Source organism: Leptonotus elevatus, chromosome 4, assembly GCF_054856555.1.
Source record: "Leptonotus elevatus isolate MCC_2025b chromosome 4, RoL_Lele_1.0, whole genome shotgun sequence".
Taxonomy (NCBI): domain Eukaryota; kingdom Metazoa; phylum Chordata; class Actinopteri; order Syngnathiformes; family Syngnathidae; genus Leptonotus; species Leptonotus elevatus.
In genome coordinates this window covers 8,608,012-8,623,507 of record NC_141242.1, presented here as the reverse complement: position 1 = coordinate 8,623,507, position 15,496 = coordinate 8,608,012, and the positions used below count along the sequence as shown (strand labels likewise).

The 15,496-nt window shown below is 38.6% G+C and overlaps 3 protein-coding genes across 4 annotated transcripts; 1 reads left to right on the top strand and 2 right to left on the bottom strand.

Moving 5' to 3' along the window:
- Positions 1-560: 560 nt before the first annotated feature.
- tspan3a (tetraspanin 3a) lies at positions 561-4,763 on the top strand. The gene is made up of 7 exons (XM_086074852.1): positions 561-736; positions 2,700-2,891; positions 3,002-3,076; positions 3,176-3,277; positions 3,352-3,507; positions 3,611-3,694; positions 4,586-4,763. Exons 1-7 carry the CDS (start codon positions 674-676, stop codon positions 4,676-4,678), a joined length of 765 nt encoding a protein of 254 aa, XP_085930978.1. The 5' UTR covers positions 561-673; the 3' UTR covers positions 4,679-4,763.
- Positions 4,764-5,189: 426 nt separating this feature from the next.
- pstpip1a (proline-serine-threonine phosphatase interacting protein 1a) lies at positions 5,190-12,461 on the bottom strand. Its single transcript, XM_086074848.1, has 15 exons — positions 12,323-12,461; positions 10,344-10,444; positions 10,190-10,264; positions 10,069-10,103; positions 9,838-9,944; positions 8,676-8,738; positions 8,247-8,351; positions 8,098-8,143; positions 7,840-7,919; positions 7,436-7,534; positions 7,269-7,365; positions 7,081-7,168; positions 6,927-7,006; positions 5,493-5,584; positions 5,190-5,410 (listed from the first exon to the last, which is right to left on the bottom strand). Exons 1-15 carry the CDS (start codon positions 12,350-12,352, stop codon positions 5,279-5,281), a joined length of 1,230 nt encoding a protein of 409 aa, XP_085930974.1. The 5' UTR covers positions 12,353-12,461; the 3' UTR covers positions 5,190-5,278.
- Positions 11,413-15,476, bottom strand: rcn2 (reticulocalbin 2). 2 transcript variants are annotated; one of them, XM_086074849.1, is made up of 8 exons: positions 15,403-15,476; positions 14,583-14,722; positions 14,398-14,500; positions 14,129-14,325; positions 13,929-14,042; positions 13,758-13,851; positions 12,912-13,051; positions 11,413-12,834 (listed from the first exon to the last, which is right to left on the bottom strand). In XM_086074849.1, exons 1-8 carry the CDS (start codon positions 15,434-15,436, stop codon positions 12,691-12,693), a joined length of 966 nt encoding a protein of 321 aa, XP_085930975.1. In that variant the 5' UTR covers positions 15,437-15,476; the 3' UTR covers positions 11,413-12,690. The 2 variants fall into 2 exon arrangements, with proteins under 2 accessions (XP_085930975.1, XP_085930977.1); XM_086074851.1 differs by having other exon boundaries at positions 15,262-15,410.
- Between the last annotated feature and the right edge of the window lie 20 nt (positions 15,477-15,496).

The window sequence follows — 15,496 nt, the reverse complement described above, 5'->3', positions numbered from 1 at the left end:
GACGTTACTGTTTGATATACTGTGAAGATGGAAGTTGCTTGCGTAAATAGTAGGGTACAGTTGTTTATATATTGGTTAAGATGTTAAAACATTTATAGATTGTATAGTTGTCAAAGACGAACAATTTCAAGTCATTTGGTTGCATTGTCGTTTAATTCTTTATTCCTCCAGAGAATGTAGGCCTACGTTTTTTGTTACATCATAGTCTTGATATTTAGTTTTTTCTTTTGCGGAGCTGTCAAAACCATCATTCAGCCAGGGACGCACAAGAATGCCACTTGAAACTTGTGTTTTTTGTGGCTTAATTTGCCCATTATAAATGTTCATTTTGGTATTGTAGTTAAGCGATATTGCAGTCTTTTTGTAAATTTGGTGTGCTCCGATTAAAAAAACAAAACGAGAAGTTACCATTTAGTCAGTACTCACAATGAGTGAATCACAATATCAATCTGGCTATTGCCAAGTGAGCTCACTAGTGTTGTACCGCTCAATAACATCTACTACCGCTAGATGTCAGCAAATCCCCATCTTTGCGTCTTCCAGTTATATTGTGGTGGCTCTGCAACAATATTCCGACCGACACACGAACGAATGTAGAGTAAGTGGGCAGGGTATGTCTTTGTCCAAAGTAGCATCTTAAAACAAAGCACAGGCTTAAATTCTAGTGTTGGCCATGGGCCAGTGTGGTATCACTTCCTCAAAGACCGTCTTGGTCTTTCTAAACCTCATATTTTGGGTAAGTTTATGGATTATTTTGTTGTTGTGCGCCACCGCGTAGCGTCTAGTGAGCTAGCCGGCTAGCTAGCTACTAATATTTATTCGTTGTAACTTTGTGGCTAGTTTAGTTGCTTAGGCTAGCTTCCTTGCTATCTCTGCAGCCGACCTTTTTAAACAAACTGACATTAGTTTGAAAATAGTACAACTTTTCGGTTAGCGGTGGAACTTCAGGCAAACGTGTTTTCGGAATTAATTCATTAATTATGTTGATCTAAACAAAAAAACAACAACAATCAAACATGGAGAAAAGAATGACGCACAAACTGAATGCTAAATGCGGGCACCGCGACTGAATTTCCCCCCCTCCGGATGCTAACAGATTTTCATCACGCAGTGGTTATTTTGCCGTGACCGGCAATTCGGCCCCTAACATTTTGCCGTGAAACGCGCGACAACTGCAAGGGGGTAGAAGTGTAGAACGCTCCCCTCGAAAGTGCTCGGACACGGGTTTAAATACCGCTCTGTACATTTTTGTTTTATTTAATATTTTTATAATTTTTTTTGCAGTCAGTCGATACTTGTAAATGAGCCGTTTTGTTTCACGCGTTTATTGAAAAATTGAACAGTTATTCTGACGGTTAGTTTTAGGCTGGTAACGTAGGTAACAGCCTATATTCTGTGGCAAAACAAAATGGAAAAGAGGAGGTGGGTGAAGCTAGGTGGGAACTACGCATAGAGCTGACTCACGACAAAAATAACCGGTTCCCGGCAGCATTCACATCACACGAAAATAACTTGTTCACGGCCTATTACTGATCCTAATCACGGTTAAAAAAAAAAAAGAGAGAAAAAAAAAACGAGGTCATGCATGCCTGACCAAGAATGCAGTAGATCGCTCCCGGTGGTTGACCAATCAGAGCCGTTCAAAATACCGCCAGCAGGAGGCGGGTCATGGCGAGGAACAATTACTATCCGTTCAACATCAACAATATCAACGCTTCAAATCACAAAATAATTAAAGAAGTTGGTACTTGTGAAATTAATATTAGGCTTCATGGGGTACAGGTGTGGCACAAATACACAAGTGGGAATTGTTTGGAACAGAATGCTAACTTGTGAATTGTTTAATGTTTTTTATTTTTTATTTTTTTTAGCATACATACATAGATTTCTGACAGGCTCTTTAGCGCCCCTGGCCCTGGTGTAGCGCCATTAATGGCTAACTTAAATTAAATAAATTAGGGTTGAAATATACACATGTTTGAGCGTGCCATAGTCTATAACAAACATATACTAACACCGTAGGAAAGTCATTATAATGACCTCATTTACTTTGTAAATATATTCAAAACAGTAATGATGGCCATTCCGATGCTATAATCTTGCTGCAATTCAAAAACACTGTCATCCAAGACGTGGACAGGGAGGTTGTGTGTATTTTGGCATTTTATGGAGTACTGTACAGAAGGATATCATTTATGACATCAACATGTAAATTGAACACAAAAGGATTCACAGCCTTTACAAGATACTAATAGCGAGTCATCACTCACAATGTAAGAGAAGTACATGTTCCTAAGGCCTGGTAAGAAGAGATTGTTTATCTGTTACAGACCACACACATGAAAATAATCTGGCCTAAACAGTTGTTCTCATATTGTGTGTGTTATGCTCCAATAATCTCAACGCGGAACACCACACGCACAGATTGTTTCGCAACTGATCTAGAATCGAGTCCCAAAACAGAAGTCTCACGTGATAAAATGTGAGCTAACAAAAACAAAGAAGATGAAACACTAAAAAGCTGTCAGATAAAACTTCCTTATTTCTCAGCCAGGTTGCATCAGGATTGGCTATGTTCCATTTCACTGTCACGATCCAAGAGTGTCTCAACTTTTCCCACACATGAAGATTTTGGGTCTAATATTGTTCTGTGATGTGAGTGGAATAAAAGGAGCAATTTATGCAATGCTCACCAACAGGCGGCAGCTGGCATCCTCTGCTACGCCGGCGCGTACGTCTTCATCACATACGATGACTACGACCACTTTTTCGAAGACGTTTACACGCTGGTCCCGGCGATCGTCATCATGGCGGCCGGGGCGCTCCTTTTCCTCATCGGCCTCATCGGATGCTGCGCCACCGTGAGGGAGAGCCACTGCGGACTCAAGGCGGTCAGTACACACCGTGACAAGTGAAGATATTGCTGTGAGAATGACAAAAACAATTTTCTTGGGAGCGTGGGACTTTTCATTTTGTATTCTATTTCTCATGAATCAATCAGTTCGTCATCATTCTGCTGCTGGTTTTCCTGACCGAAGTGGCTGTTGTGGTTCTCGGATATATTTACAGAGCAAAGGTGAGAAAGTCATACAAGTGGGGGGTGTTTTTTTTTTATTATTTTTTTACTTTATGTGGAACCCGGTGTGGAATGCTTAAAGTCTTATTTCGTTGCCAGGTTGAAGATGACGTGAATGGTTCCATCCATAAAGTATACGAGGAGTACAACGGCACCAACAGCAACGCGCAGAGCCGCGCCATCGACTACATTCAGAAACAGGTGAGGGCGCACAACAAACAAACGTGTGAGAACATGTGGGCACGCTTACTCAGCACGCCGATTTGTTCGTGCAGCTCCAATGCTGCGGCATCCGCAATTACTCCGACTGGCGGTACACGCGCTGGTTTGAAGCATCCAAGAACAACAGCGTGCCCGTCAGCTGTTGCAACGTTAAAGTTGGTGGACTCTGCACGGGGTCCCTAACTCGTCATGAAGAACTCTACCAAGAAGTAAAAATGATGATGATGATGATGATGATGATAATCTTCACATTTGTTTGAGTAGCAATTTAATTCGTTTATATGGATCTTTTGTGTATTGTCTGGGTTTTAGGGCTGTGAGGCTCTGGTTGTGAAGAAGTTGAAGGAGATTATGATGTATGTCATCTGGATTGCGCTGACTTTTGCTGCCATCCAGGTATGTTATTGTATCGCATCAGAATACATTGGGTTTTGTCGACTGCATTCGCTGTCGTTGTTTTGTGTTCTAAACAGTGTTGTGCCGATACCAGTATCGGGAGGGGCACCGATGCTGCATTAAAACACTGGCATCGGTATCAGCGAGTACTAACAAATAACGGGCCGATGCCATTTACCGATACTATTATAGAAATTTGAACGCAGCGTACACTCACTGATGCGTGATCACAGGTGTTCGGTGCATGCATTTCCTGTTTCACGAAGGTTTTTTAGCAGTGCCTGACCAAGATAGTAATTATTTTACATCCAAGTGAGTATGCAGTTCCTTAGAATAAAAAACAAAGCAGTTTTTTTTTTTAACGGTATGGTATCGGAAGCTAAAAAGTGGTATCGGAACACTAGTTCTAAACCACTCAGGCTGGGTGATTATGAAGAAAAAATTAGGGAAACATTGCTTATATTGAATTACTCAAATTTAACTTTAAATATACTGTAAGAACGACCAGAAGATAAATTAATAGAAACTAACTAAAATAATAATATATTACAATAATAGCCATTAAAAATAAATACAAAATTCAATGGACTGTTCCTGCTTTGTGCAACTTGACCTCTTAGGGGCAGTGTGGTGAACATTTTAAACGATAAAGCAGTTTTAATGTGAGTGATATTAGTTTTGTGTGATGCTGAACGTGTGCATCACTTAAGCAATGAGGGCCCAAAACATGCCTTCCGCTTTATTAACTACACTTACACAATACAAAGGCAGCTTGTAGTTAGTTGTATTTATATTGCACAGAGTGACCTAATGAAATATCCAATGAATGAATGAAGAAATGTATGACTGTGCAATAAAAACATACTTTTTCTTCTCTCCCATCCCGACAAGATTCTGGGTATGATGTCGGCGTGCGTCGTGCTGTGCCGCAGGAGAGACGATCCCGCCTACCAGCTCCTCATCACAGGAGGCACCTACGCTTGAGCGTCTCCTGCTCAGACTCATTGGTGAATCCATTAACACACTAACATTAAGACACTGAAGCTGCATGATTTTTTTTTTTTTTTTTTGCAACACAAAAGCTGTAGTCCAAATTCTTCCAACGGTTGCTGAGAATGCGTGACTGACCTTGTATGGATGGAGGAAGTGCACAGGATGATTTCCTCTTTAATTTGTAAGACTGTTCGACCTTATTATGTCAAGATGCAGTGAATTTCAACATGAACACTCCTGCTAATGTTGTACACTACTGTCTCCTGTTATGCTGGAGGCTGTTTTACAATCCTCTGAACATAAATTGTAGTTCTAGAATTTTTTTGTCAACTCGTAGCATGTGACTCCTAAGAATGTAATGAAGTTGTAAAGGAGTGCAGTGACTCGGGTCGGGTTCAGAAATTCGAGAGAAATGAGTGCAACAAACGATGCTTGTATTTTTACGAGACACGTGAGGATACTTCTCATTAGGAAGGCCCTGCAAAATTAAACACTATGAAAATTGTATTTAAGATTTTAATGCAAGTGAGAAATAAAATACATTATTCACAAATAATTTGTGACAAGTCCTTCGAGTTGCGTTGTTCAAAGTCATTCTTTGGCAAGGTAAGAGCCTGGAACCAGCCCCATTTGGTCATAGCGCTGCACCATCCACCAGCCGTCCTCACGCTGATCCATGACGAGCACGGCGTCGCCAGCAGACATGGAGAGCTCGTCGTCTCTCTAAAGAAAAATAAAGCACCTTCAGCAGTGACTTCTTTTCACTCAGTGGAACAATTCAGGGAAAGTCGAGCCAAGGACGGACCTGGGCCACGTACTCGTACACGGCCTTGTACTGTTCGTTCTGTTGGGACCCGTGAATCCTAGGGATGGCGCTATAGACGTCTTCATAGTCCCCTGTGGAGTTAGTGGTCCAGTCAATTAAAGAACTAAATGTGCGGCCCATTCAGGAGAGGTGCACCATTACTATTCAAAGACCATGGGGCAGAAATGATGTCATCACGAGAAGTAACTTGCAAACTCAGTCCAAAATACAGTCGTTCCTCGTCATATTGTTAACAGTCTGACTTTATGCAAATGTTAACCTCGTACGTAGCTAATTTCGTATCGCAGAGTTTTCACTATATCACAGGCTGTTGCGGTGAGCATTTTTACATACCGAACTTCGTTCTCATGTAGCAATAAGTGCAAGTCACGAGGATTAAGTACATAGTTTGGGGTCCTTTCACACTTAAAGAAAGAAGACATTTTGGACATTTCAAATAATTTTAAAAGGATTGTCATTGTGCAAAGACAAGTACAGTATTACACAAAATATATATATATATATATATTTGAGACAGCACGGTCTGTCTGTGTGCTGTTTCTACCCTTAGGTGTCAGTAATGCCTAGAGAATGGATTTTAGTGCAGGCGTGATGTTAGTTTAGCCCTGGGGGGCAATAAATCGAGACATACTAGCTGACACACTTAGGACCGCCCCCTCATTTGAATAGCATTTCATGATGCATCTCATGCCGACAGCGTCTGGAGCATGAAATAAATGTGAGAGCAGAGCAATTTTATTATTGATATTTAATTCTATTTATATATTTATTTTTGTATTTCCCAATTTATTAAACTTTTTTTTTTTTAATTATGTTTATATTTTTGTATTTATTTTTTACTTGTATTTATTTATATATTTATTTTTTTGCTTTTATTTATGTTTATATAGCTTTTATGTGCTTTTTATTTATTTAACTAAATTATTTCATTATATTTTTTATATCCGGTTTTATTTTGACTTACTTCTGATTTGGGCATTTTTGGTCCTATATTTATCCCTCCCTGTCTTGATGACTTTTATCACAAAGTTTAAAGAAAGGTGCCATAATAAGTGTTAAAAGCTGCTTAGAAGATTCATCTTTTTCCTGAGAGAGTCTGTGTCGCGCGCTCAAAAATGTCAAGTGCTGATTGGTCGAAAAGGAGATCAGTGTTACTGTGATCATCAATTGCTTTTCCAAAAGTACCCTGCTTTGTGTCAAGCGCACTGAATTTGGATTGAGAAGAACTAAAGTTGTATTTGGAAAGTGAGGATCAAATACTGTATCAGATAAACTGATATACATTTCTTAATTTTGACTTGCATTCCATAGAATTCAAATTACAATTTTTAATTCAATGATTCAAATTAAACAATTTATTCCATTCAAATTATAATAGAGCAATTCAAATTCAAGTTTTTGCATTTGTCTTACCTGTACTGTCTGCGCTCGGATCTTTATGAATGCTCATACTGGAGCCAGCCAGAGAATTCCCTTGAAGGAGATTTGAAAACCTACGAATGGGAACAGTATAACCTTAACAATTGTTATCGGTTGCGTGATTGTGAACCCAATGTGTTGTTCAGACTTTTGCATGACTCCGCCTACAAGGCCCATGCTTCCATTTCGGACCTCCGTGGCATCCCTCTCGTAGTAGTTTTGGTATTCAATGGGAGCTATAGAGCAAGCAAAGAGTCAGTGAAAGATATCTTGATCAGCGATAACATGAAAATATTCTCCCGCGTCGTATTCAAATAAGGCGGGCCGGCCGCCTACCGGGACGGCTGGAGCCGGTGCCTTTAATCCCCACAAAGCAGTTCATGTCGGCGATAACGTCACACTTCTCCAGTATTTGCCTCACACTTTCATAACACTGAAAGGAGCAGACATTATAAGTCGTTTTCGGTTGGCATTCGGATTACTTTAGACGCGTGACGACTCACTTCATCGGCCTTCACGCATTGTACGGACAAATGGTTACAATGCACCCACAAACCGTTCCTCAGGGCCTTCAGGCGCTCCGCTTCCTGCTGCTCAAACATCTGCAAGAAAACGGGATTGGGAAATGTAACTTTTACAACACCGAGTATAGGACATTTTGGTGATCTGTTGTACAATGAAAACGTGTAACCTCAAATCAACCTTATAACAAAGTTCTGCGCATAACATAGGAAGTTTGCAAATGAGTGACTCGTTTCATTGTCTTATCATAGGAAGTGTTGCACATCCTCATTTAGGACACAAAATGGGTATTGCCGCTCTTGGGTTAAGCTTAAACTCTTGAGAATGGATTGTGCTTTCCTCTCTTGACCAATATACTGGGACATTGTCACATGTGACAAGTTACCTCACACGTGTTGATGTGCGTTAATTCCCACTCTTGACGGATCTTGTCCAGCTGCTCAATGTTGGATTTGTACTGTCGCTCTATCAGGGGAACACACGGATTGTTACAAGATCAAGCATACCATTTTAAAACACAGAATTTGCATTTGTCACACTGACTGAACAGAGTGGATGTTATTTTATGTCACAACGGCATCAGTTTAAATAGATAGTTGTGACATCCTCAATAAAAGAGAAGTGCAGAACAAATAGTCCTCACCGGCCTCTTCTGCAGCTTCCCTGCACTGTTTGGATTTGTTGCTCAGCTGAAAACAATTTCATTTTTTTAAATCACATGGGTCCTTTGGGGGTGTGAATGAATATTTAAAACAAGTTATATCCAATACTCATCATAGACTTCTCATTTACCTTTTCTATCTGTTTGGGTGTGGCTGTGGAAGCGTTGCTCATCCTATCCGCCGTTTGCTCGGCCTCATCTGCCTCCCTGCAGCGTTGCTCGTACTGTCTTTCAGACTGGAGACACGTGCAACAACAACAAACACAAATACTTGATAGCAAGCACGGAAAGAAGTAGGTTACTTTTTTTTCTCTTTTTTTTAAATGAGTCAACCGTCAATAACAAAAAAATGCATGTGAGATTTAAGGCGGTTCCCTTATGGGATTAACACACAAATGCATATGTGCTTAGATATGCACGGCCAACCAACCATGCTAAACTGCGAACCATGAGATGACTCATCATAAAGTACACCCACACCCACAAAGCAGTCATATGACCAACAAATCACACACTTGTATCACATCAGTCCTGGAATTTTTCTGACATGTTGACCTTACATTAATTGTTTTCTTGTAGAAGGACACTTTGCTCTTGTGGACCTTGTTCATGGTGAATTCGAACTGAGGAGGAAGGACAATCAAATGTCAACTATTAAAAAAAAAATATATATATATATATATATATATATATACGCAAATTTTATATCTGTTCTTAATTTGCTCCCAAAAATGTATAAATATGTTCTATTTTAAATATTGCCATGCTCCCAAAGACATAATTATACGTTTTTATGTTTTTTTAATGCTAGAGCATACAGAAGGCTTTGATGCAGCCTCAGAACTGAAGAGAATGCTTGAATCAATGGTAGTTATTACAAAAAAGGCCAGCATGTGGCAGCAGAGTATAAGAGATCAACCAGGGCCATGTTGCAAAGAGCTATTTTCCCCCCAGTTTTAAATTTGTGAATAATGATGAAACTTAGCTAGATTCTATTGCTAATTGCTGCAAAAGAGAAACAGATAGAAATATACTTTTTTTCCTGATGAAAGGGGAGACTCTAATCTTTCTTTTGGTAGGTTCCATGTTTTTATAGCAATAGAACACAATATTCGGTGGGCCTCGGAAAATCAGTCAAAATCCAGTAAAACAGCCGCAACCGAAGAGGGTAGCTTCTTTAAAAATGGCTGGGAGTGAATGAGTCAATGTACAATGAAATAATTTTAATATTAAGTTTTAATACTCTTGTTAACATAAAAGTGGAAAAACCGTTTACTTTTTTTTAAATAGAATTATGGCTGCATCTTTTAGTCATTGATACAGTAATTTCATAATAATTCATAAAATTGAGTTGAAATTAAAAAGTCTGTCTCGATGGCATAATTGCATTTGTAAGAATGTGACAGCTCTGCATTTTTCTTTTTGTATTAAGAGCTATCTAATCTTTATCATGAAGTAACTTTTTGTTTTTGTTTTGTTTTTTGTAAATTGTAAAATACAACTTGACCCAAAGTCCAAATATATGTAGGCTATTATACCGTACTATTATTATTAAATGTATTAACTGCTGGATTTTGACGTGGACGTGTCTGCTGCGTTGCGACTGGAATTCCTCCAGTACAGGCTTTCCAAGTATTGGGCGGTCATTAATTGGGCATTAAAAAATTTGTGGCGTTAAAGGAACTTTAAATTAACTAAAACAAATTAATGTTAAAAAAGTACTTTTTTTCTTTCCTCTTTCTGCTTCTCTCTGAACTGCTCAATGCTTTTCGCCTCTTCCCTTAAAAGGCCAGACAGCTGGATGTGCAAGTTGCCAATCATTTCCGTTTCTGGGAAAGAATCAAACAAAAAGTATACAAGGCTTGAAACATGGACACGCAAGTTACCTATCAGTTCCTTTTCTTAACACGTATTCTTCAATAAAAAAAAGAATATACTGTATGTTGCTCTTACGTGTTTTCATTTCATCAATGGACGTTCTCAGCGTGCTGTGGAAACAAAACGCATGCTTAGAGGATGTGGCGTGGGCAACGTCTTAACACGTTCTCTGCAGTGCAAACCCACGCACACCCACCAGATCTCATAGAAACCCCCAACCTTGCACGAGATGGCGACCAGTTCTTTGCCATATTTTTCCTCGGCGGATGCCCTGTGACGGACAAGACGACCGCAATGTAGTGTCAGGGTGACATCACTTGCATAATAACCTTGCAAGTTAACAGGCCCACCTCATTTTTAACAGCTCCTCCATGTCTTTGCACGTCCGCCGACCATCGTTTAGTCTCTGGAGGATGGCCTCATAGCCGGCGTTGCTAATGAAGTTCACTCCCTGGATGAACATTGACAACATTAGCCATCAGCTTTCAGTTTGTGAAAAAATGTTTTGCCCACTTATAATGTGTAAAAAAGATAGAAAATGGAAAGGCCCTGAACACACTAATATTGTTATACATAGTCAATGGGGCCAGATTATTGGACTCCAAGGTGAACTTATTTATTTTACATTTCCCAAGGTCAAAAAGGTGGTATGTTGCCAAGCTGCAAAAAAAGAAAGAAAGACGTTATTGCCTACTTACTGTAGATGAAGGTTATTCAATTCAGGAATCTCTGGTCTCAATTGCTGCTGAGTCAGCATTTCCCATTGCCTGCAGCAGTTCTGAATGATGCAACTTCCTGACGACTATATGTGACTTGTGGAATATTCAATTGTTTATTTTTTTATTAATATATTAAAAAATAATAATTCAAGTACAGTTGTGATAATACAACTTATAACTTATTTTACTAAATAATGTAATTTTATTTATATTACTATAAATAATATAGTTTTATTTTATATATTATAAGCATAGTTGTGATACATTATAACTATACTTCAAATAAAAAAATAATACAACTAAATGTATTATAATTCGTGGTAAAGGCAAATTTTTGAAAGTGGGGACAGGCAACAAATGCTGTTTTCCTAGTGTTGAAACTATTTTAATTTATTAAATTGTATTTATTAAATACTTATTGAATTGTCAGTGATATCAGATGTGCATGACACTTTCTTTGGTAAAACATTTACACATTTAATTTCATGTCGGCAGGAAGTGGCCCGTAATACACTTTCACATCTCCAGTTTGCTTTTGCAAGAGATGCAATTACACGTTAAGTGTTCTTAATAGATTAATGCACTTTTGACAACATAATCACAATATTAGTCAATAGCAAAAATCTGCCAGTAGACACTTCCACATTTGCCGATACTGTATTAGTTTATATCTTTTTAAAGATTAACGAATGAACAATACTGAGCTCTCTCTCTTTTTTATTCAAATCAAATAAGTGACAAAGACCACAATGTTTACATCCGCAGCTTAGTAACATTCAGTTTTAAACAGAAAATGCAATGGGAATAAATGATGTAGCCTTAAAGAATACAAAATTGAACCAAATGTGTGACTCATCAGACATGCACAATAGAATTAACATTAGTACCAGCTACTTCAGTTTTGAATTGCAGGTATTGGAATTCTTGTTTTCGCGGAAATTTTTCTAGTTTTCAGTTTCAATGCTGGTGCTTGTGGAAAAAAACAGTGCAGTATGTTCCACTTAACTCATTCACTGCCATTGACGGCTATAGACGTCAAAAATTCATTTGAACTATTTCTATTAGTTTAACATTTTTTTCCCCACTTTTGTCAACAAGAATATGAAAACCTAGGAAAATAAATATTGTACATTTGGACCAGATATAAAATGTGTGATTAATCATGAGTTAACTATTGAAGTCATGTGATTAATTACAATAAAAAAAAAAATTATCGCCTGACGCCCTCATTTTTAATAATCTTTTCTTAAAAAAAAAAGATTATTAAAGAAAAGAAAAGATTAAAAATTTGCTCGTCAGATGATTACAATTTTTGATTGTAATTAACCACATGACTTCAATAGTTAACTCACGATTAATCACAAATTTTATATGAAATGCAATAAAAAAAATCTTATGTTTTAATAAAAGTGGAAAAAATGTTAAACTAATAGAAATAGTTCAAATGAATTTTTGACGTCTAAAGCCATCAATGGCAGTGAATGAGTTAATAAAAAACATTAGTGACCAATTAATTTATGTGTTCCACAGTCAACTTGGTCCCCAAACCAAAACATAAAAATAAAAAAATATATATACATGTATATGAATGAATCATGGCAGAAGCTCACCCAAAAGGCATCCTTAAACTGTAACTCCATCCTGCGTGGTTCCCCTCTGAAGAAACGTTTCACCTTTTCAATGCGCTTCTGAACGCCGGCAAATTTGACAGTCGGCTGCTCGACGCAAGTGAAAGAGTCCAGGAAACGAGTCGTCACACGGCACCTCTGCTCGTTTGTTTGAAAAGAGGAAGAGTGTCAGCAGCAAACACAAGTGGACTGCCACTTCGCTTTTTGACATCCCTGCGATAGCCAGTGAGCATTGTGCTGGTTTACCAAGTTCCTCAGCAGTGTTGTGTTGCCACGTGACTTCAACACGGCTTAAAAGTAAATCGAATAATTCTTGATGTGGGAGCAAATGACAAAATAAGGATCTCGAGCTATAGTTCATCATGCGACAAGTGCATGTGTCTGCCGTAGTCCGTCACTTCGCTGTTCAAGAAGGTATCTTGGTTTTTCAAAACTTCAGCCTCTGAGATTTGCCCATCTCCATCCTGGTCCATCTCCTTAATGAGATGAAGAGCCTGAGAATGATAAACGAACGTCCCGTCACCAAACAAATGGAAACGATCCAAATTTTTATGTCAGAGTCATGTCTTACTTCTTCTCGAGCGGCGCCGTAGCTGTTGGGCGCGATCCAGCGGAGTTGCTCCTCTCGATTCAACTCGCCGTCCTTATCTTGATCGTAGAGGTCCTTGAAGCGCACGGTCTCCTCGACCTCCCACTGTGAAGGGGCGTCCTCTTTCAAAGACAAGCGACAGGGATTGCAAAGTCAGTGCACTTGGGGAGAAAAATTGGTCAGGGTTAATATACCTTTTCAAAATGATGACAGACAATCCCATCACTTTACATCTGTGGTAAATGTGTAATTCATATCAACGTGTACACTCTAAATAATTATGTATTGAAAGTGATAGTAAGCATATAAAATTCGATTTCATCATGGTAAACTGAATAGAAACTAGATATGCATGCTCATAGATGACCACAATTTTTTTTTAAATGTACAATCAGATGAAAACATCATTGCAGTGAACAGTAGTTACTCCTCCTAGTGGTAAAGTTGGTAAATTACAGTTAATTTTAGATTTTTTTTAATGTTTTTATTTTGCTTGCTGATTTATGTTTACACCACACTTGTTTGGTAGATGCTAGTGGATTTGTTTTAGTAAACGCTTGTTTGACTTATTTGTCTTTGTTTTAGCATAAGCCTAACTTATAAGACCAAAATATGTATGTGTATTTATTGCTTGTGTTTGTAAATAAATAAATAGAAGAGGACCTTGAAAAATATAATTGCATATTAACTTTCAATAGTAAAGGGGGAAAAAAACCATTGCGCCTGACTTTGATATTTTTTGTTCAGGTAGAAAATCTGTTGTGAAAGTAAACAGCAATACATTTCAAGTACTTCATTTTTTTATTTTTTTTATCAAAATGTACTAACCTTCACGTCGAATGTCACCAATAAATTCCTTCAGACTGATCAGTCCGTCTTGATCCAAGTCGTAGTCATTGAGCACATCCTCGATTGCAAAATCCTGTAATAAGAAGAAGGGGGATGAGAGGATCTAACATCCAGAGTACATTATCCATCCAAGAGCCACTCTGATCTTACAGCCATGTGGTCCACTTCAGACGGGTGGGTGAAGGCCAGGAACTCGGTTACATTGAGGCCGGGCGTACCGTCCAGGTCTGCGAAATTGAAGCGCCTCCTCTCCTTCAGGTGGAGCTGACGGGAGGATAAGATAAGATGACATATTGGTGTTATGAATTAACATGTTGCCATGGGGATGTTAGTGTACATATAGTACATACATGTCGCAGAGACTCTTGCTCAGGATCATCCAGGATTGTGTTTTCATCAAAATGAAAGAGCTTGTCATGGACGACCATGTTGTACTCCTCCCACGATACGACACCGTCTTTGTTGGTGTCAAATTCAGCAAAGCGCTCCTCCGCGTCATCCAGGGCATATTTTCTATAAACATGCTGGATCCATAGAGCAATCTCCTCTATGAAGAAACCAAAATCAATTGCTTGTTCACCTTTTCTTCTTTTAAGTGTTACAGTGCACACAATCTTACCTGCGCTTAGGTGTTTGTCAGCATTTTTGTCAATCTTCTTTACAATTTCCATCATCTTCTTCCTCTGCTCTTCTGGGCTTAGTTTGTTTAACTCCTCAGGGTCCTACAGAAGCATAACATAAAAGATAAGCTAAGTCACAAGGCTATCAAAATAAAAGGAAAAACAAAAAATTGTGTTTCACAACCTTCTCTCCCAGCAAGACATTCATGTCATGTTCAGAATGTAGCTGGTGTCCTAATTTATCTTCATGTTTGTGAGAGCTGAGTACCAACACAAACTGAAGGGCCAGCAATGCCACCGCCGTCACAGTAGAAGGTGCCATCTCTGGGGAGATACAGAAATTGGTATGATAATCATACTGAATACTGATTAGTCCTTTATAAGCATCCGAGTTCGTATTCGCAAATGGAATTTGCCTTGTCGCTTTAAAAAATATATATATTTATGAATATTTCATTTCAATTCACTCCTTGGTTTACCATTCTACAATTTTACAGCATTTCCTGTTGCTTATGGGGTTAGATATTATTTGTCACTTATCGAGTGGCAGTGTTTTAAAGCTTGCTCGGAGTCGTAAAGATTTAGTTACTAACATTTAGCCTAACTTTATTACAGTACACTATTCCTACTCGTTCTTTTTTTTTTGTATTTATGGACGCCCTGTGGTACTATGCTGCCTCTCACAGGTCAGTCTTAGTACTACGTCAGATAGAGTTGTGTGGTGATCCTGTAGTCAACTTGAACTAGTACACCGCACACTGCAAGAGCAGTAAACACTCATTTGCCGTTTTCCCTCTTATCATGTTTGTAGTCTATCGCACAAAAAAATCGGCTAAAATGTTGAAATATGTGTGAAACAGTACCCTGCTTTAATCTGAGTTCGAGTGCTGAAACAGACAGAATGGCAGAACCTCAAAATACTTGAACGTATCCGAAATGCGAAATAATTACTAACGACTCGAATTGTATAAAGTATACTTTGTTGCCTGAATAATTGCGGTTACCGTGAACAGTTGTCAACAATGTTGCTTGAGTCATCGTGGTTGGGCAGAAGACTGTTATATTTCCGGTTTGAGATTTCACAATAAAACAAGTGTC